The 22,534-nt window shown below is 47.8% G+C and overlaps 1 protein-coding gene across 1 annotated transcript in view; it reads left to right on the top strand.

The window, feature by feature from the left end:
* The window catches only part of exoc6b (exocyst complex component 6B), a gene marked incomplete at its 5' end in the record, with an annotated part of 84,796 nt that overhangs the window by 58,937 nt on the left and 3,325 nt on the right, over positions 1–22,534 (top strand). Inside the window, 2 exon segments of the mRNA XM_080023334.1 lie at positions 1,383–1,456; positions 21,926–22,038. Coding sequence (XP_079879460.1) covers positions 1,383–1,456; positions 21,926–22,038 — 187 coding nt within the window.

Here is a 22,534-nt window from a genome sequence, read left to right as displayed (position 1 = left end):
TGCACCCTGCAGAAAATGTTCAGGGTTGGTTTGACGAACACGACCGAGAGTTGAAGGTGTCGACTTGGCCTCCGAAATTCCCCAGATAACAAGCATCTGCGGGATGTGCTGGAACAACAAGCCTGATCCATGGGGGCCCCACCTCACAACTCCCAGGACTTAAAGGATCTGCTGCTAACGTCTTGGTGCCAGATACCACAGGACACCTTCAGAGGTCTTGTGGAGTCTGTGCCTCCAGCTCCAGGGTCACAGCTGTTTTGGTGGCACAAGGGGGAGCTACACAATATTAGTGGTTATTAGCGGTGGTTTTAATGTTGTGGCTGATCGGTGTGTAGTTTTCGTTATACGGCACAAACTATTTCTTTGTTATTCTTAGACAATTCAAGGTCTCAGTACATTTGTGTTTGCGTGTGCGTGCGCTTGACCTCAACGTCTAAATTCCACGAGTGACACAAACAGATGAGGGGAGGAAGAGAGGAAACGGAAAGGAAAAAGTTTTAAAAAAAAGAAAAAAAGGGAGCGTTTAAAAAAAGAGCGTTGTGCTTTGAACCAATGAGATAAAAATAACAAAAAAAAAAATCATAACAAATGAACGACAATGAGACGGGAAGGCTTGGCGTGCACGCACATTTAAGAGATTTAATAAACGCACACACACAATGTCTTCCTGCCGATATAATTATCCTCATTAATCTCTCACACACACACACACACACACACACACACACACACACACACACACACACACACACACACTCCTCACCCCGGGTTCAAAATCCAACCGTGCCGAAGTGTTTTCGGATACAAAGGGGGGAGCCTTGTGCAGACACACACTTTACGGAAACACACACACACACACACACACACAGAGCTATCTTTAATGGGGACATCGTTTAAAAAAACGTTAAAATCATTTGGGGTCAAGTTGAATTCAAAAAATACAATAAAGTGTTTGTTTATTAGGATTGTACATCAGGACGTACTTGTGAAATAAAATACAAATTAAAACGGCTTTGACGAGTTTTGGATTATGAGGACATTGAAATATTTGGGGCAACATTTTGCGATTATGAGGAGTCAAATGATTGTGACGATCCCGATGTCCTGTTAACGCCGGTGTGAATTCAGGTGTGCTGTCCTTTTAAACCACACACACACACACACACACACACACACACACACACTCTTGAACATGACTCGACCCCACCTCCCTTAGCTGTGATTTGTCTGCCAGTTTACCCCCTCGTCTAAACAGCTCTTTATCCCTCCCTCCCTCTCTCTTTCTCTCTCCCTCTCTCGCTCTCCTTCTTTGTCCCCCCTCCCTCCCTCTCTCCTCCCCCCTTCCCTCCTTCCCTCCCTCCCTCCCTGTGTTTTTCCCACAGGTTTTGCCAGGGCCGGCCCGGTGGCGGGGTACCAGGGAGACACGTTGATTCTCGCCTTCAGTGACTTGAGACAAGTAGGTCTTTGTCTCTCTCTCTCTCTCTCTCTCTCTCTCTCTCTCTCTCTCTCTCTCTCTCTCTCCGCCACTGCTTCACTCGGTCTCGCTCTGTCACTTGGACATTCTCCCTCTCCTTCTCTGTCACTCCCATCCCCGTCCCTGTCACTCCTTCACTCTCTCGCTCTCTCTCTCTCTCTCTTTCATTCTCCCTCTCTCTCTCTCTCGCTCACCCTTTGCTCTCTCGCGCTCTTTCTCCTTTTCTGTCACTCCTCCGTTCCCTCTGTCATTCTGTCACTTCGTTGCGCGCGCGCTCGCTCGTTCCCTTTCTGTCATCCCTTCGCTCGCCCACTCTCATTCAAATCAACTCAAATTTGTTTACAATTTACAATTAGAACTAGATTGTTGCAACAACATAACATAAAGGGAAATATATTTACACAATGAAATAATAAATGGAGGAAAAATAATGATTGTAGCGACAATAATATTGATAATAATAATAAACAAAACTTACTTCCCGTTTGTTCCTTTTTCATTTTAGTGCGTTTCACTCATGCACATGTCGTCAGCGTGCATTTCCAAAGCATCGAACCATAAGATCCGATCAGTAAATGTCAACTCCTCAAACTCGGAGTCTCAAACTGAACCCCGCCGACGCGTACCCAGATATTTTCGTGAAAAGTCGCGTTCCCGCCGCGTTTTGGCCCCGCCCGCGCCAAAACAGCCTTTTTCGGAACTGGAGAGGAAGCTTTTGGGGAACGTCCCCCGGGGCCGGGGGCCTTTGGTAGCTCCGTGCGGACAGGTGAGCCGGGGCGAAAAAGTCAGGAGTTGTGTCCCCATTAAAAGTTGAACCGTCTCTCCAAGCTTTAGGAGCCCCGCCCGTACGCCGCGTGCTGCTCGCCTTCTCCTGTCATGTGATGTCATTGCCCCCTGCTGGCCTGGGGTGCTGATGTGAGGGTTTTTAAATGCTTCTCGCGTTCCCATCCTGACGGAGGTTTTCTTGTTTTCAACCGAGTGGGAGCGAAGGGTTTGGCGTGTGGGCGGTGCCTGAAAGGACCCTGAAGGAGACTCGGTGAGTGTGAGGCCCCTGCGGTCTTGGTGACGGTGCTGCACCAAATCCTCCGGTATCATCTCGGCTCAAGTCCTGGTCCCTCCGATGGCAGTAAAGCGTCCGGGTTTCACACCATGACACCACCTTCGCTATGACACCGCCACCGCCATGACACCACCACCACCACCATGACACTACTACCTCCATGAACCCATCACCATGACACCACCACCACCATGACACTACAACCTCCATGACCCCACCACCATCACCATGACACACAACCACCAGTACCACCATGACACTACAACCTCCATGACCCCACCACCACCACAATCAACATGCACTGCCAATACCATCAGTATGACACCACCACCACGACACTAAAACCTCCATGAGCCCACCACCATCACCATGACACCACCACCATCACCATGACACCACCACCACCACCACCACCGCCATGGCACCACAACTTCCATGACCCCACCACCACATTACCATGACGCCGCTACCACCATCAGTATAACACCACCACCATGACACGACAACCTCCATGACACCACCACCACCATGACACGACAACCTCCATGACACCACCACCACCATGACACTAAAACCTCCATGACCCCACCACCACCACCACCATGACACCGCCACCACCATCAGTATAACACCACCACCACCACCACCATGACACGACAACCTCCATGACACCACCACCATCAGCAACATGACACCGCTACCACCATCAGCAACATGACACCGCTACCACCATCAGCAACATGACACCGCTACCACCATCAGTATGACACCACCACCACCACCGCCACCATGACATTACAACCTCCATGAGCCCACTGCCACCACCATCAGCATGACACCACCACCATCACCATGACACCACAACTTCCATGACCCCACCACCACCACCACCACCATCTGTATAACACCACCATCACCATGACACTACAACCTCATGACCCCACCACCACCATGGCACCACGTGGTGCTTTTTGACAACACGCCAGACGATCGTCCATGTTGTTGTGAGCAGCGGTACTGCCATGATGTAGCCGCTGTGTCTTCTTCACCTCCATCTCCTCCTCCCTTTCTTTTTCTCTTCCCCCTCTGTTCCTTTATTTTTGGCCTTTGGTGTTTCAACACAGGATGTGATGGCGTTTGATGGATGGGAGGCTGGAAATTCATCCCCATTTTTCTTCATCTTCCACCTTTCTTCTGATCCCAGCCGTTGATTAATCCATCTGTCTCGCCCTTCGTCAGCCTCTCCTTTTATTCGGAAAAGAGAAAGAGGACGCGTCCATCCTCATGGACGCGTCCTCTTTCTCTTTTCCGCTCCCTCATTACGTCTCCTCTGTCACCCCTCTCTGTCCTTCCGTCTCGCTCTTGATCTCACCCTCCCTGTCTCCCCTCGACGTCCCCCTTTCATCGGTCTCATTCCCTTCCCCGCCTCCTCCCCTCTCTCCGTGCCCCCTGCATCCCTCTCTCTCTCCTCTTCCTTTACCCGATGACAATCGCTTTCCCTTTTTTTTGCACTCGTCCTTTTGACAAAAAGTGGCAAATTCCTCTCTCTCTCCCTCCATCTCGTACCTCTTTTCTGCTCTCTGATCTCAGGCAATTAATCAATCCATCCTTTTATCAATTCATCGATCCAGCCTTCTATCCATTCATGCATTCATCCATCCATCCATCCATTCATCCATCCGTCAGTTGGATCTGCTAACCCCTGGACTTGTCATTTCGTGACAATGCGACATCGCTGATAAATGGTTCGTGGCCATTTTATCGACCACCCCTAACGTGCACACACACACACACCACACACACACAGGCGCCACTCCCTGATAGTGGGAAAGCTGCACTGGTTTGACTGGTTTGACAGAGGGGCGTTCCTCTGGTCCTGGGAAAGTCCGCAGCGCTCCGGAAGCTGGCCGTCCGGAGCGCTGCTGGCCCGGCCGGACGGCGGACGGGGGGTGAGAGTTCCACAACACCGGGCGGGGTGTGTGTGTGTGTGTGTGTGTGTGTGTGTGTGTGTGTGTGTGTGTGTGTGTGTGTGTGTGTGTGTGTGTGTGTGTGTGTGTGTGTGTGTGTGTGTGTCATCTTTGATTTTGATGGCGCGAAAATGGGCGCGTGTGTGTGTGTGTGTGTACATGCACGCATATCTACCATCATTGTTTGGTGTTGAACTGAAGCATTTGTGTGCGAGTGTGTGTTTGTCACTGTGTGTGAACACATGCATTTATGCGCGCATGTAACTTTCAGCGTGTGTTTTGAGTGTGTTTTTCAATGTGTGTGTGTTTTTTGTGTGTGTTTTGTGCGTGTGTGTGTCTTTTTTTGAGTATTTGTGTGTGTGTGTCACCGGGCGCGCATCTGACTTTGTCATCGTTGTTGGTGTGTGTGTGTGTGTGTGTGTGTGTGTGTGTGTGTGTGTGTGTGTGTGTGTGTGTGTGTGTGTGTGTGTGTGTGTGTGTGTGTGTGTGTGTGTGTGTGTGTGATGACGGATGGGCCGGCAGGATGGAGCAGGGAGGATGAATGAGGTGACAGACAGAGACGGATAGCCCTTTATCCCTCCTTCACAATCCCTCTTTCTCTCCCTCTCTCTTCTCTTTCTCCGCCTGTCCGGATGATGCACTGCCTCTTGTTCTGTCGCTCGGAGGAGGAGGAGAGGAGGAGGAGGAAGAAGGGGGGAGAGAGAGAAGAAAATATTGCATTCATCCAGCATCAATGTTTGCTCCGGTTGAGCGACCCCTCCCCTCCCCTCCTCCTCCCGCCCTCTTCCTCTCTTCTCCTCTTCCTCCTCCTACCCTCCACTCTTCCTTCTCCTCATCCCTCCACCCCTCCGCTCTTCTCCTCTCTTCTTCTTCCCCTCTCCTCCTCCTCTTCTCTATCCTCTCCTCTTCCTCCTCCTACCCTCCGCCCTTCCTCTCCTCATCCCTCCTCCCTTCTCCTCTCTTTTCCCCCTTCTCTCCCCCTCTCCCCTATCCTCCCCTCTTATTCCTCCTCCTCTTATCTATCATCTCTTCCTTTCTCCTCCCCTCCTCTCTTCATCTGTCTTCTTCTCCTCCTCTCTCCTTCTCTCTTTTTATCCTCCTCTCCACCTCTCTTCTTCGCCTCTTCTCTCCTCTCTTATTCTCCTCCTCTCCTCTCCTCCGTCTTCCCTCCTCCTCTCACCTCCCTCCTCTCCTCCCTTCTCCTACTCTTCTCTCCACTCTTCTCCACTGTCCTCTTCTATCCCCTCTCTCCTCCTTTCCCTTCTCCTCCTCCTCTCCTCCCTCCTCTCCTCCCTCCTATCTTCTCGCTCCTCTCCTCCTCTTCTCCCCCACTCTCATCTCCTCCCCTCTTTCTCATCTTCTCCTCTATCATCTCCTTTCTCATCTCCTCTCCTTCTCACTTCTCCCATCCTCCTTTCTCCTCCTCTTCTCTCCCCCACTCCCCTGCTCTCTCTTTCCTATTTTGCTTTCCCTCCACTCTTTTTCTGCATTCATCCACCATTCAATGTTTGCTCCGGTGGAGCAACCCCTCCCCTCCTCTCCTCCTCCTCCCCTCTTCACCTCTCCTCCTCCCCTCCTCTCCTCCTCCTCCCCTCTTCTTCTCCTCTCCTCCTTCTGTCCTCTTCCTCTCTTCTCCTCTTCCTCCTCCTACCCTCTGCTCTTCCTCTCCTCGTCTCTGCTCCCCTCCTCTCTTCTCTCTTCCTCTTCTCGTCTTCTGTATCCTCTCCCCCTTTCTCATCCTCTTCTCTCTTTTTCTCCTCCTCTCTTCTCCTCTTCCTACTCCTACCCTCCGCCCTTCCTCTCCTCATCCTCCTCCCTTCTCTCTTTTCTTCTTCTCTCCCCCTCTCCTCTCATCCCCTCTTATTCCTCCTCCACTTATCTATCCTCTCCTCTTTTCTCCTCCCCTCCTCTTCTCCTCTCCTCCTTCTTGTATCTATCATCTCCTTTCTTCTCCTATCTTCATCTATCTTCTTCTCCTCCTCTCTCCTTCTCTCTTATCCCCCGCTCTCTCATCTCCTCCCCTCTTCCTCATCTTCTCTATTGTCTCCTTTCTCATCTCCTCTCCTTCTCACTTCTCCCATCCTCCTTTCTCCTCCTCTTCTCCACCACTCACCTCCCCTGCTCTCTCCTTCCTATTTGCTTTCCCTCCGCTCTCTTTTTCTCCACTTCTCTTCCTTTATCACTTTTCTGTCCCTCTCTCTCTCTTCTTTACATATTTCTCTATCTGTTCTCTCTCATCTTTTGCATTCCCTCCTTCTCACTTAACTTTCAGTTTCCCTTTATTTTTTCCTCCTCCGCTCTTTGTACACCTCCTCCCCTCCCTCCATCCTCCACTTCTCCCTCTCTCCTCTCCCCCCCTAGCCGATAACAATTGCTTTAACTTGTTTTTCTTTCCCTCTTTCAGTGCAATTCACTTATCTCGCTTTTTTTATTATTATTATTATGCTTATTATTCTCTCTCTCTCTCTTGCTGTGTCTCTCTGTCTCGCTCTCATCCTCTTTTTCATCCATTGTTTTTTTTCCCGGTCTTATCATATCAAAAGGCCCCAAACTCTCCCACCTCCCGAAACCCGTCTAAAGGCTTTTCATGCACAATTTTCACTGCATACACATACTTGAAAATGGGCGTAAATGCTGCCCTCCCACTGTCTGTGTGTGTGTGTGTGTGTGTGTGTGTGTGTGTGTGTGTGTGTGTGTGTGTGTGTGTGTGTGTGTGTGTGTGTGTGTGTGTGTGTGTGTGTGTGTGTGTGTGTGTGTGTGTGTGTGTGTGTGTGCGCAGTGTTAAGTGTATGTATTTTTTCTGTGTGTGTTTGTGTGCATGTGTGTGCATGTGTGCATCCTGTCTGAATGGTCGATAAATCACATTGACGGCGCTGTTTGTTGTCTGGAAGGGTCTTGATGTTCCGGATGGTTCCGGGGTCCTGGGAGATGGAGATGGACGTGCACGAACGCACACACACACGCACGCATGCATGCACACCGACTTGCGACTTCGAGATACAAACAAGTGGAAATTGGTGTAGAAGCCTAAGCATCCATATTGAAAACACAAAAGATATCCTACAAATATCATGGAGTTCTGGTATTTTTGAACTATTACCATCGATTCCTAGTAACTTTTGTAGTAGTACCTGAGTAACTCAGCAACTTAGTACCTCATTAACTCAGTAACTTAGTACCTTAGTACCTCAGTAACCTGGTACCTTAGTAACTCAGTAACTTAGTACCTTAATAACTTAGTAACTTAATACATCAGTAACTTAGTACCTTAGTACCTCTGCACATTCTTAACTCAGTAACTTAGTACCTCAGTAACCTGGTAACTTAGTAACTTAGTACCTCAGTAACTTGGTACCTTAGTAACTCAGTAACTTAGTACCTTAATAACTTAGTAACTTAATACATCAGTAACTTAGTACCTTAGTAACTCTGCACATTCTTAACTCAGTAACTTTGTACCTTAGTACCTCAGTAACTTAGTACCTTAATAACTCAGTAACTTAGTACCTCAGTAACTTAGTACCTAAGTAACTCAGTAACCTAGTATGTCATGAACTCAGTTACTTAGTCCCTTAATACCTCAGTAACTTAGTACGTCAGTAAATTAGTACCTGAGTAACTCAGTAACTTAGTACCTTAATAACTCAGTAACTTAGAATGTCAGTAACTCAGTAAGTTAGTATGTCATTAACTCATTAATGTAGCACCTTAGTTTCTCAGTAGCTTAGTACCTTAGAAACTCAGTAACTTAGTGGCTCAGTAACTTAGTACCTTAGTACCTCAGTAACTTAGAATGTCAGTAACTCAGTAAGTTAGTATGTCATTAACTCATTAATGTAGCACCTTAGTTTCTCAGTAGCTTAGTACCTTAGAAACTCAGTAACTTAGTTGCTCAGTAACTTAGTACCTTAGTACCTTTGTACCTTCATAACTTAGAATGTCAGTAACTTAGTATGCCATTGACTCAGTAACGTAGTACCTTAGTAACTGAGTAACTTAGTACCTTACTACGTGATTAACTCAGTAACTGAGTACCTTATTAACTCGCTAACTTAGTACCTTAGTACCTTTGTACCTTCATAACTTAGAATGTCAGTAACTTAGTATGCCATTGACTCAGTAACGTAGTACCTTAGTAACTGAGTAACTTAGTACCTTACTATGTGATTAACTGAGTAACTTAGTACCTTATTAACTCAGTAACTTAGTACGCATTCACTCAATAACTTAGTACATTAGTAACTCAGTAACTTAGTAATTCAGTAACTTAGGATGTCATTAACTCAGTAACTTAATACCTCAGTAACTCAGCAACTTAGTACCTTAGTAACTCAGTAACTCAGCAACTTAGTACCTTAGTAACTGAGTACGTCATTAACTCTGTAATTTAATCCCTTAGTTACTCAATAACATAGTACGTTAGTGCCTCAGTAAATTAGGATGCCAATAGCTCAGTAACTTAGTCCCTTAGTAACTCAGCAATTTATATGAATGACAGAGAAAGTGCCCCCATTACGCACGCTGCTTGTTTATTTCCATAAGGAAAGGGAGTAAAATAAAATAACCTAAAATAAAAACCCACTGTATTGTTGCGGCGATCATGGGCGCCCCATCGCTGGGGAGCCGTGGACGCTGAGCCGGCACTGGGGTGCTGTTTTAGATTGGGGGCCATCTTAAAACGTCTGGGGCTTCAGCCCGGACGGCCCACCCTTAATGCCGCCGCTGGGGAGAATGATAGAGTTAGTGTGTGGGGGAGAGTGAGAGGGAGGGAGGGAGCTGGAGAGAGTTTTTCCTTGGCGTCCTCTCCTGCAGATCATATCACTTCTCCTAAATTTAGAACATTGAGAAGTTTGTTGTTTTTGCAGAACTTCGTGTGTGTGTGTGTGTGTGTGTGTGTGTGTGTGTGTGTGTGTGTGTGTGTGTGTGTGTGTGTGTGTGTGTGTGTGTGTGTGTGTGTGTGTGTGTGTGTGTGTGTGTGTGTGTGTGTGTGGGCCGGCCTATCATTGATTGGTCCTCTATACATTCCTTTGGTCGCCCACAGATGGCGAAATTCCACGCATTCATCTTTCTCACTCTATCTCTCTCACTTCTCCCCTCTCCCTTCCCTTCACCTCTCCATCCTCTCCTCCATCTCCCCAATTACCATTTTCTTTCGGCTTAATTCTCTCCGTCCCTCATCCCTTCCTCCTCTTCCCTCCATCCCATCTTTGCTTTGAGGCATTGTGTTGAGGAACTTCTCCTCTTTAGTCCTTGATCCCGGCAAACTGCTCTGTGGAGCTCCATCTCCCACCCCCAGGGCTGCACCACAACGGTTGTCCGATTGGGCTTTTGTCGAACCATCTTGTGCGGTCCGGTCCCTTTTCCATCTGTAAAATGATAGAAATTGAGCGACTGCCATGTCATTCTTGGCGACCAAAAGCCGACGCGTGGTTGCCAACTAAGAGTTGCGCCCTTAAATGTGGGGGGATGGTTCCTTCCTGTACCTCAAAACAGGAGGGTAACTCGCGAGTCACTTCCTTCAGATCTGGCTTCTGATGGCTTCGGCGTCTCTGGGTGCCTTCGGCTCGAAGCGTCTGCCGCATGTGTCAGACGGCTCAGCGTCGCCATCGCGCTGGTGCGTGCTCTGGGCCCTGGTGTGGTTGCTCTGAGCTGAAATTGCCCCTCACCTCCGACTTTGTTGGAGGCTCTAGACTGAGCGGCCGCTTCGGTAGAAATGGTCGAGTGGATTCCAACTCACATTCAGCGCTGAGGTTCGTCCCCGGTCACTGGGGCCACATCACGGTATCCTTCATGAGAAGGTGCGGTCCCGTCTGTCCGTGAGGAGACATCAGCATTTCTACGTCGGGTGTCGTCGTTGCCGTCCTCGACGGTCCGCACTTGGTGTTCCGGATCTTGACACCAAGCGCAGAAAGTCGACTCCTTTTCCCCCGGAGCGATTCGTTCACGAGGGAGCGAGTCTTGCATCACTACTCCGGCGCCCGGATGGCCTCCGGCGCTCTTGAAAGTGAACAGTTTTTTTTTTTGGTTGTTTTTTTTTTAAGCTGTTAAAAGTCAGCTCTAGGGTCAGATCTTAAATGTCGTCACCTCTTAAAAACCGACGGCGCGCGGGAGGATGACGACAAACAATGGCTCATAGACCTACGGAGAGAGTGAACCACCCCTTCACGTCTTCCCATTTTGGTCGTTTTTTGGCCTCGCGCACGCTCGGACAAAGATCGATTAACGTTGGTGCACGTCGGCACCGGGTCGACCTTTGGCCCCACTGAGGGGGAGGGAGGGAGGGGGAGAGAGAGGGGGGAGGGGAGAGAACCCACACAGAAGTAAAACGGGGATCAAAGGCCGGGTAGGAGAGCAGAGCGGGATCCAGGCGGAAGAGAGGAAATAAAGAGAGGGAGGAAGGGAGGGAGGGAGAGGAACAAGTGATGGGGAGGGATGATGGACAGATATGGGAAAGGAAAGAAAGAGAGAAAGGCGGGGGGGGGCCGTGTTGAGAAAACACGACGTGAATGTGTTGACGGAGGATGAAAACAAGTGATGGAGTGAAAAGGTGCAGTCAGGTGAAAACGATACAGCGGACAAACAGGGTGGTCTCTCTCTCTCTCCCTCTCCCCCTCCCTCTCCCTCTCTCGCTTTCCTTAATATTGTCCTTCCTCTACACACTCCCGTCTCTTCGTCTGTTGCCACTTCTCCCTCTTCCTCTCTCTCTCCCTCTCTCTCTCTCTCTCAGGGGGTTTGACACTTCTCTTCATCTGTCTGACCGCTCTCAGAAGGGGGGGTGAATAGGGAGGGGGGGGGCTGCGGAGGAGGGGTGGAACGAGGGGAGGGCAGAAGAAAAGGAGGGGAACAGGAGGATGAGCAGCGGACGGACGTGTAAATGCTCGCCCTGCCGATTGGGGGGAGTCGTCACGAGTGACTTGAGGTCATTTATACACTTTAAACGCGTTCATCTGGTTTTTGTTCGATTAGTTTCTATAAATCCATTCAATTTGAAAAGTGTCTCGTTAAGGTTCGTTTAACTCACCTTTTTAGAATGTTTTCCCGCTTTATTAATGCCCAAAAATACGTATATTATTACTCTGTTTTTGCTGGTTTACAAACACAAATAATGTCTGTATGTATGTTGCTCTCTGTCACTTCCTGTTGCTCTCTATTTCTCTCTGTTGCCTTCTTCCTTCCATTTGTTGCTCGCCCCCTCTGTTGCTCTCTATCTGTTGCTCTCTGCCTCTAGACAGTATGTTGCTCTCTCCCTCTATATGTTACTTTCTATCAGTTGCTCTCTATCTGTTGCTCTCCCTCTATATGTTGCTTTCTGCCTCTATATGTTGCTCTCTCCCTATAGATGTGGCTCTCTTTCTGTTGCTCTCTCCTTTTATATTTTGCTCTCTATCTGTTGCTCTCTCCCTCTATATGTTGCTCTCTATCTGTTGCTCTCTCCCTCTATATGTTGCTCTCTTTCTGTTGCTCTCTCCCTTTATATGTTCTCTATCTGTTGCTCTTTCCTGCTATATGTTGCTCTCTATCTGTCGCTCTCTATTTGTTGCTCTCTCCCTCTATCTGTTGCTCTCCATCTGTTGCTCTCTCCTTCTATATGTTGCTCTCTCCCTCTATATGTTGCTCTCTATCTGTTGCTCTCTCCCTCTATATGTTGCTCTCTTTCTGTTGCTCTCTCGCTTTATATGTTCTCTATCTGTTTCTCTTTCCTGCTATATGTTGTTCTCTATCTGTCGCTCTCTATTTGTTGCTCTCTCCCTCTATCTGTTGCTCTCCATCTGTTGCTCTCTCCTTCTATATGTTGCTCTCTCCCTCTATATGTTGCTCTCTATCTGTTGCTCTCTCCCTCTATCTGTTGCGCTCAATATATCTGTTGCTCTCTCTTGCTCTCTGGTGCTGTCCCTCTATGCGTTGCTCTCTCACTATACAGTATGTTGCTCTCTCCGCTGACCGACTGATCAGGTCGCATATCTGATTCTGTGCCGGTCTAATTTCCACACCGATATTGTGCTCTTGTACTGTGCTGGTAAAAATGCTCCGATACCAATGTAATGTAACAAAGTTGCTTTGACACTCAAAAAAAAAAGCGAAATAAATAAAATGTTGCTGTTTTAAGGTACTTCTAGGTCAATAAAGAACATAAATCAATAATTTATTTGTCGCATGACAATATTATAACATGGTGCAGCCTGTCTATTATCACTTTCACAGCAGAGCTCTAGTTGTGATGAAAGGTTCCACTCTTTTTTTTTTTTTTTTTTGAGACTCGGTTCTTGATGAGTCACTCAGTAAAACGAGTCGTTCCATTTGATTGAGATGGTTTAACGCACGGTGAGCGAAGGACGACTTCCAGTGAACCAGAGCGAGAAGAGTCCATTTTTTTATTTATTTTGCGATGATTGCAATTTATTTTGGAATGGAAAGTACCATATAAATATAATATAAATGTGTATTTGCACTTAAAGTGGAAGAGAGTTCAATTTGAAGTTTGAACTGGACATTTCCATATTAGTTCTATGTTGTGTCCAGTTACAGGTTGAATTATACTGAAACTTGGTCACAGTCCCATGTTCTCTTTTATTGGAACTCAGCCACAGTTTCATGTTCTGTTATTGTTCCATAGAGAATAATGAATAATAATAAACAGTGTCAAAATCAGCAGTCTCACTACTGGGGTAACTGAAAATTGCAGTGTAGTCCGTGCGTGCAGCTGTCCAATCACCTGAGCGCGATCAGGTAACATGATGTGCTTGTCATCGACGTACAGCAGAGACGCCCAATGAGACCAAATGATAAGAACGTTTGATTACTCCGATCACGGATAGTAACTCAAAATGATTGGACGAAAAAGTAAAATATATTTAACAGTCGATGTTTTATTATGATGGTGAGAATCTGAATCAGTCAGGTCAGACTTGAAAAAAAAAAAATCTGAAATTCGGAATCGGACAAGAAAATTGCAATTGCAATGTTGGGTACCTTAGGAAATGATGCATTTCAAAGATCTATGTCCTCATGATTTGAATATCAGATATGTACAATATATGAATGTTGTTTAAATAGTCTGCTTGCAAACGATGTGAATGTCCTCGTTACCAGGCGCTACGGTGTGAATAACTGGTGGATCATTTAGCTGCAGTGACTCAAACACCACAGAGACTCTGTTACTGGTACTCAGTGTTTTCCCAAGGTTGGCAGGTCTGCATCTGATAGGCTCTCTCTCCCTCTCGCGCACTCTCTCTCTCTCTCTCTCTGTTGCTCTCTATCTCTCGCTCTCTCTCTCTGTTGCTCTCTATCTCTCGCTCTCTCTCTCTGTTGCTCTCTCTCTCTCTGTTGCTCTCTATCTCTCTCTCTCTCTCTCTCTCTGTTGCTCTCTATCTCTCTCTCTGTTGCTCTCTATCTCTCTCTCTCTCTCTCTCTCTGTTGCTCTCTCTCTCTCTCTCTGTTGCTCTCTATCTCTCGCTCTCTCTATTCCGCTCACACTGAATGAGGCGTGTTGTGTGGCAGTATCCGTGTCACTTAAATACAAGCATAAACAATACACACACACGCACACACACTCTCAGGGTGCATGTTGAGGTCAGTAGGAGAGAGCGAGAGAGGATGTATTGTGGCCGGGGCGCCCGAAAAACACACCTTATCTGATCACTCACACACAAACACACTCGTGTGTGTGTGTGTGTGTGTGTGTGTGTGTGTGCGTGTGCGTGCGCGCCTTGGCCACCTCACCGTCACCTTCCTGTCCTGTCTGCGACCGTGGCAGCTTATCGCCGCGGCGACGGGTTAGTCCGCGGTCACGCCAACAGAGCAGTTCCTGCAATCTGATTGGACGGGAGGGGAGCGGGGTTCCAGGACATCCGAGCGGTGGTCAGCTAGCGGTCAGAGAGAGAGAGGGAGCGAGTCAGGGTCAAGGTCTCTCGCCCGCTCATACTTAACATTTCAGCGTTTTTTTGTTGTTTTTTTCCCCGTTTTTTAAAAAATCTCTTGTTGTTTGCGCGGCCGTTTTGGGAGGTGCATTCTGGGTCATTTGCAGTGGAACCCCAACGGGACGTCCTCGAAAAGGATTGCATCGAATTTTCCCGAAACGCATGAGAGACAAACATATAAAGTCATCCAACCTGCTACACCGATCACACAAACAAGTGACTGCAATGCAACACCCAGGTCCAGTGGGTTTATGGAAACACCTTTAAAAACAATCTTATTTGGGAGATTAATGTCGATTTAAAAACAGCGCAGGACCATTTTGGTGCCACGAGAGTCATCCGGGAAGATGCGTATCGAATACAAACAAAAAAATTAGTATAATGACATTCAAGCATTTTTTGGGCGAATGAGGATGCCAAATGTTCTGACGATCCCGATGTCCTCTTAGTGCCGGTGTGTATTCCGGTGTGTGTAAAACACACACACACATGCACGCCATTAATCACAGGACAAGCAAATGGACTTTCTCTCTGAAAACACACACACACACACACACACACAGTTGTTTTTAAGGTCGGGTCATTGTTCTGTTCTGTTCGGGTCGTGACGCCTGCGTCTCTGTGTCCCTAAAACGACCTTCAGCTACACCCCTTCCTCCGTGTGTGTGTGTGTGTGTGTGTGGTTGTGTGTGTTGGGGTTAAAGCACCAAAACAACTTTCAGCTGTTTCCTGTGTGAGATGAGGGAGGGAGAGGAGGAGGTAGAGATAGATGGAGGGATGGGGAGAGGAGGTAGAGAGGGGGGGGGGGTGGAGGGAGGTGGAGAGTGAGGGAGTTGAACTCTACGTCCTCCCGTTCCTTCCCTTTCTTGTCGTTTACCGTTCGTCTGCGGCGCTCTGTCTTGATTTGCACTTGTTTACAATCCCTCCATTCAGACTCACTCCATCTCTCTCTTGCTCTCTCTCTCTCTCTCTGCTTAACTCTCCGCCCTTTCTTTTTGCCTTCTGGTTTATCTATCACTCTTTTCTGGCTTCACGTTCTCTCCCATCTCTCTCTCTCTCCCCCTCCTCTACTGTACCTCCTTCTCTCTTTCCCACTCCCTCCATCCCCCCCTCTCCCACTCCTCCTCCCTCTCTCTCCATCCCTCTCCCTCCTTCTCTCTTTTTCCCTCTCACCGCCCCCCTCTATCCCTCTCTCCCCCTCCCTCTTTGTCTGCCGCCTTCGCCCCCCCCCCTCTCTCTCTCACTACCTCCTTCTCTCCCCTCTCTCCAGCCCTCTCCCCCCCTGCATCGCCCCTCTCCCTCCCCTTCTCACTCAGTCTCTCTCTCCCCTTCTCTCAAATTCAAATGATCTGTATATACATATGTATTATAATTCTATTATTACACATAATCAATACTCAAAACAGTAAAAACACTAATGAAATTGATCAGTAATTAAATAACCATATTGACTTGATGATAACAGCACAAATTATGATAATAATTTTTTAAATAATACTTTTTAATCCATTGAAATTAATGTTAATATGAACAATATTGCCAAAGTAATGACGCACTAATGGCATTATTATAATTCATATTTTTAATTATGAAATAAAGGTCATAAATAACCCTAGAGGATATTAAATGAATTAATGTTAAAGAAAAAAAATCATATTAAAGTCAAAAGCCTCAACTAAAAAACGAGTGACCCAGGGCTTCTTCCCCCTCGATGTGTGAGGGGATATTTACCAGTTTCTCGTAATGCGGCTCTGCAACGAGTTTTGCATCCCTCCATCCCTCCATCTGTGGATGGAGGGAGCCGTTCAGAGCGAAAGAGGTGAAACTGCGGCTAGATTTGAATAATTTCATCAGATTTCAACCAAACTTCTCTATGTACCTGTAGGACACGATTAATACCCAGTCTCATTCTCTCTTTTGGTTTGTATTCTCTCTCTCTCTCTCTCTCTCTCTCTCTCTGTCGCCCTCTCTCTTTCTCCCTCTCTCCGTCTGTGTAGTATCTAATTGACAGCACAGACCCGCAGTTGAACCGACTTTCTCTCTCTCTCTCCCCCCCCCCTCTCTCCCTCTCTCCATCTGATGGAGAGAATGACGATGGGGGGAAAAAACAGGGAAGGGTGAAATCTTAAAAAAAAAAAAAAAAAAAGTGACGGAGCAAACCTTTGATATTTATATTATTATTTATGATTTTTAATTATTATATATTGTTGTTGTTGCTTTGTAACAAACAGCTAAAACTTTCCAAAACCATTTTCTGAAACTAAAATAAGACCGAAAAATGTTCCTATAAAATAAAACTGGAGGAAGAACTGGAATGTTCTCTCAAAATGATGCTGGAGTTAAGTAGATTTAATAATTCCATAAATCCACGTCTTTTTTTGTTTGTTTTTTTTCCCTTCCCTAAAATGCATGAAATCTGCTTCTATAATTAAAATCACTAAATAGAAACAATTATTCAAAGTAATAAAACAAACTGAAACTAAACCAAATTGCGTTGATTAAAAAAAATATATATTTATGAAACCAAACAAAATAAAATAAAAAATGGGTGTGCATTGATCGAGATAACCTCTGTCGGTGACCTCTGACCTCCTGCTTCTGTGAGGTAGAGGGCAGAACTTCTGTCGAGACGATAGTTAATAGATAGTAATAATAATAATAATAAATTATCGACATTAGTTTAGTTCGACTACACCTGGATTTTCACCTGGATCTTGACAATTTTTTCCCCACAAATTTTAAATGGTAAACCGTGAGGTTTTTTTGTACTGGAAAACTCTTCATATTTTAAACTGTTTTGACTCGCACTTTTTAAGAAACGGCCATTCAATGTATTTTGTATTTGCATGTTGCTCCTCCCCATGCAGTTTTAACACGGCTGGTGGCGGGCTCCGCCGCACGGCAGAAAGCGAATGGCAGCCGCGGGGAACTAGCCAAAGCAGCGTAGCCCGTTGTGGTCAGTGACGTGTCCCTATGGATGAACATTCACTCAAAAGAAGAGAAAGTATCCACAACACCTCGAGGGACCAGTTGCATTCTGGGATTTGTTGTAAAATCCACCAAACACAACCCATATGAGATGGGTTGAACCACAGTGTCGTGTATATTCCCTTCATTCGTGGTTCACTCGGCCAAACATTCAAGTCACGCCTGATCTGTATCTCTGCTATTGCTGTTATAACATTTCATTTATAGTTGGGGCACAGATCAGGCAAAAGCTGAATAAGTCCAACGACGAAAACTTGAACGACTCGACCCGGTTGACATTTCCGCAAAACGGCCAGAAGCGGAGCTCTTACTGGGACGCGACGTGGAGACGGCGAAACAAAACGCGCGGGGGGGGAATGAAATCGCGCGATTAAAACGAAACGGTGCAAAAAGTACCAAGTCCGACCCAAAGCGGGGTGGAAGCTTAAGTCTCGGCTCCGTGGAAGTGTCCCGCGGCTCCAGCGCCTCGGGGGCGGTGGGAAGGCGAGGCAGACCGTCATGGCGCCAGCGACACAAGTGTCTGTTTCTGCGATAAGAGGGGGAAGAAGGAAAAAAAAAAGAAAAAAAAACCCAAACACACTTTCACTGCTATTAGTGACCCTGCGCTCACCCCTGAACCCTCACGCTGCAGGGGGGGAGGGAGGGGGGCGAGCTGGGTTTCCTCTTTTTATCGCCAGAGAAGTATAGGGGGGGGGGGGGGGACTTTCTCTCCTTTCAGCGACCTTTGACCTCTCTCCGGCTGGATCGAACGAACGACGGGAGCGTGACGAGGGTGACGGAGGGGAAGAGGGAAGGACAGTTATAAATTTGACGGGCAGGTGTCAGAGCGGCCATTTGCTCTGAGGGAAAACAACCTTATTTGAGCGACCTTTGACCCGGGGGACAGGCTCGGGGACGGACGGACGGAGAGAGGGGGCACAGCGCTGATGGACGAGTGTCAAAGCCGTTTTTTTGTAATTGTTTCTGTTTTGCTTTGCTTTCATTGGCCTTTACCTTACTCTGTGAACTTTGACCTCCAGCAGATATGTTGTCGGGGAGGTGTGGGTCATGAAGGGACAAGATTCATGGTTTAAGAGCCGGACTCAAAGTCTGGATGTGAATTCAAAACCTGATCCTTTACTCCAGGCCAAAAGCACCTTTTTTTTTTTTTCCCCCCGATCCACTTAAAATCAGATGTCCAGAACAATCCCAATGAAGCCCAACGCCATCAAAGTCTAGAACTTCTCCAGGAATGTACGCAGGGGTCATAGTTCATTACGCTGCACGGCCCGAAAGCAGCACAGCACCGCCGACGAGGCGAACGATGGAGGAAAGGAAGCCCGACCCAAAAGAGCGATTCTCCCCCCCCCCCCCCCCGAAAAGTTTAAAATGTGAGTTTCCACTCGGCGGCTTGGGCTGGGATGGTTCTTGCGGGCTGGACGCCTTTACCGGCGGGCGGCAAAGCTCGGCGCAACACCCGCCGAGAGGGCGTTATCGGCCGCCGTCACCACGCTGCGGGACCGGGGACGTGACTACATTGAGCGTCTAACCTCGACCTTGGTCCTGCTGGCCTTGTAAAAAAAACAAAAAAACTTTAATATAAAATGTGAAACACGCGCCGGTTGATCAACTACCACATCAGAGTCAGAAGAGTCCCTCACCGTGTAGTGGATTAAATCAGGAGTCGGCCATTTTGTCAGGTCAAATCTCACTCAACAGATTGAAACACCGTCTGCGGCGGAAATAACGTCCGACATGTTGCGGGCTCGCGCCACGGTCCGGCGTGCTTGAGTGTATTCCGAAGAACCGCGTCGCCATGGCAACGCGGCGTACGAGGTCTTACCCACAATGCCGACGCCCGAAGATGTTGGCCCCCCGCGGGAGGTCCACCGCGTCTGCGTGGAACCAACAAGAAGTGGACCAAACACGTGAACGTGCACCAAGAGGAACCAAACGTGTGAACGAGATCATCAGGAAACACACAAATGGAGGGAAGGGACGGAGGCGTGCGGCAGCGGCAGCATCGGCGTTGTGTGTTGATCTGTTTATGTTTTGTGATTATGATTATGTGATGATGATCGTTATTATGATTGTATTTAGAGAGAGAGAGAGAAAGAGAGAGAGAGAGAGCGAGAGAGAGCTGTGTTATTCTCTGTACCCCCTGAAGAATACGAGGAAGAGTGTGTGTGGTGTCTGTGTGAGTGATGTGTGTGTGTGTGTTGGGGGGGTCATGATGAGGTGAGAGAGAGGGAGCGAGACGGAAAGAAAGGTTCAACCGGAGGTGAAGAGGCAGACTGAGACTACTACATGCTCTGTGTGCTTGTGTGTGTACGTAGGGTGAAGTGCCGGTCAGGTGTGTGTGTGTGTGTGTGTGTGTGTGTGTGAGGGTGGGTGGGTGGGTCGGTGGGGAGAAACCCACAGCAGCCAAAAGTTTTAAAGGGAACCTTGAATGGTCCATTTTTGGGGGATTGGTCTCTCTCTCTCTTCCTTCCCCACATTCTTCTCATCCATCCATCTTATTAACCACTATCTCAACAACCATCAATTTCCCTAATTTCTTGCTCTCCTCCCTTCTTCTAATTTTCCTTCCTGTCCTCCCCTTCTCCCCTCCTCTCTTCCTCCTCCTCTCCTTGTCTTCTCTCCTCGTCTCCTCCCCCTCCTCTACTTGCCTCCTCCTGCTCTCTTCCTCCCCCTCCCCTAGTCTCCTCCTCTCCTTGCCACCTCCTCCTCTTCCTCCTCTCCTTGTCTCCTCCTGCTCATTTCCCCCGCCTCCTCTCTTCCCCTCCTCTTCCCCTTGTCTCCTCGTCCTCGCTTCCTCTCTTTCTCCTCTCCTCCTTGTCTCCTCTGGCTCTCTTCCCCTCCTCTCTCTTCCTCTCCGCTTCCTCCTTGTCTTCTCTCCTTGTCTCCTCATCCTCTTCCCCTCCCCTTCCTCCTTGTATTCTCTCCTTGTCTCCTCGTGCTCACTTCCTCCTCTCTTCCCCTTCTCTTCCTCCTTGTCTTCTATCCTTGTCTCCTCATCCTCTCCTCTTCCTCTCCCTGTCTCCTCGTCCTCTTCCTCCTCTCTTCCACTCCTCTTCCTCTCCCCTCATCCCCTCTTCCTCTCGCCCTCGTCTTCTCTCTGCAGTATTGATTTAGACTTTGCAGCAGGATGAAGGGTAGAATTCCTCGGCTGCGTGGCGAAGCCTCCCAGAGAGGAGTGTTGAAAACCTCTCCTTCCACTCTCACCTGGGGCTCTCCCCCCCTTCCCTCCCTCCTCTCCTTCCACTCTCACCTGGGGCTCTCCCCCCCTTCCCTCCCTCCTCTCCTTCCACTCTCACCTGGGGCTCTCCCCCCTTCCCTCTCTCCTCCCCCTGCACTCGGACCTGCCCCCACCCCCTTCCCTCTCTCCTCTCCTTCCACACTTTCCTCCAATCAGATCAGCTTATGCACATGACAAGTCATTCACACTGACACGGTGTTTGACTCATATAAAACACGTTTAAATGGATTGCACTCTTTGCAAAAACATTTCAATGTTGTTTTATCGCATGTTCCCGGAGGAAAGGCTGCGTTAAAAAACAAACCCCCCCAAAAAAAAAAAAAAAAAAAAAAGAAAGAAGTCTCCGTAGCCGAGCACTGTTGGGGAAAAACTGAACTGAAGTAAATATAGACCTTGCGGAAAAAAATTGAGAAATGCGGCGCCGCAGGAGTGGATTAACATGGTTCTGTAGGAAGCGGCGCTTAGGGGTCCAACGCGAGATGGAGAGCGAGCAAGCGAGGGAGGAAGGGAGATGAAATGTACAGACTGAACAGAAAGAAACGAGCGGTGTGTGTGTGTGTGTGTGTGTGTGTGTGTGTGTGTGTGTGTGTGTGTGTTGGTGGAAGTGAGGAACCTGATCTTCTTCCTCTTCCCCTCCATATTTCTCGCTCTATCCCCCTCACTCAGTCTCTCTCTCTTTCTCCCTCTCTCTCTCTCTCTTTTGCTCCCCCTCATCTCTTTCTCACATATGGTTTTCACTCTTCTGGTGTAACCCAGAGTTCAGAGTGTGTGTGTGTGTGTGTGTGTGTGTGTGTGTGTGTGTGTGTGTGTGTGTGTGTGTGTGTGTGTGTGTGTGTGTGTGTGTGTGTGTGTGTGTGAGACTCATATTTCTGTTGCATAACTGTGTGTGCTGCTGGTCACACACGCACAATAATACTAGACAATAACTCCCACCCGTGCCTGTGTTATTGTTTACGTCTCATCTTCCCTCCGTCTCTCCATCTATCATCCCGTCTTTCCCCAAATCTCCAAAAAGGAAAAATGAAGAGAGCCGTCTGTGTTTTCCTCTCTCTCTCTCTCTCTCTCTCTCTCTCTCTCTCTCTCTTGTCCCGCCATCCTCTGCTTTTCCCCCTCTTTTTTCGACGGTTTTATCGGCAGGGATCCATGATTTGTTTTTTTTGATGGAGAAAATGACTCCTCCCTCTCTCCCTCTCTCTCCCCCACTCCCTCTCTCCATCCCTCTCTCTCCCCTACTCTCTCTTTCCCCTACTCCCTCTCTCCATCCCTCTCTCCCCCCTCTAGCTGCTGGACCTCTTCACTCAGTGGGACTGGTCTTCGTATCTCGCCGACTACGGACGAACGACGAGTAAATACGTCCGAGTTCATCCCAACACGGCCCTGACCCTGCTGGACAAGTCAGTATCTATCCATCCCTCTATCTATCCATCCCTCTATCCATCTCTCTATCATCCCTCTATCTATCCATCCATCTATCTATCTCTATCTATCCATCTCTCTATCTATCATCCCTCTATCCATCTCTCTATCCCTCTATCTAGCCATCCCTCTATCCCCTATCCATCTGTCTATCTATCGTCCCTCTATCTATCCATATATCTAGACCTATCTCTATACATCCCTCTATCCTTTATCTATCTATCTATCTATCTATCTATCCCTCTATCCATCCCTCTATCACTCTATCCAATCCTCTATCACTATCTATCCATCCCTCTATCTATCCATCCTTCGATCAATCCCTCTATCACTCTATCCATTCCTCTATCACTATCTATCCATCCCTCTATCTATCCTTCTATCACTCTTATCTATCCATCCTTCTATCACTCTTATCTATCCATCCTTCTATCACTATCCATCCTTCTATCACTCTTATCTATCCATCCCTCT

The sequence above is a fragment of the Zeus faber genome (genome assembly GCF_960531495.2).
Source record: "Zeus faber genome assembly, chromosome: 22".
NCBI lineage: Eukaryota > Metazoa > Chordata > Actinopteri > Zeiformes > Zeidae > Zeus > Zeus faber.
This window is presented reverse-complemented; position numbering and strand designations above follow the sequence as displayed.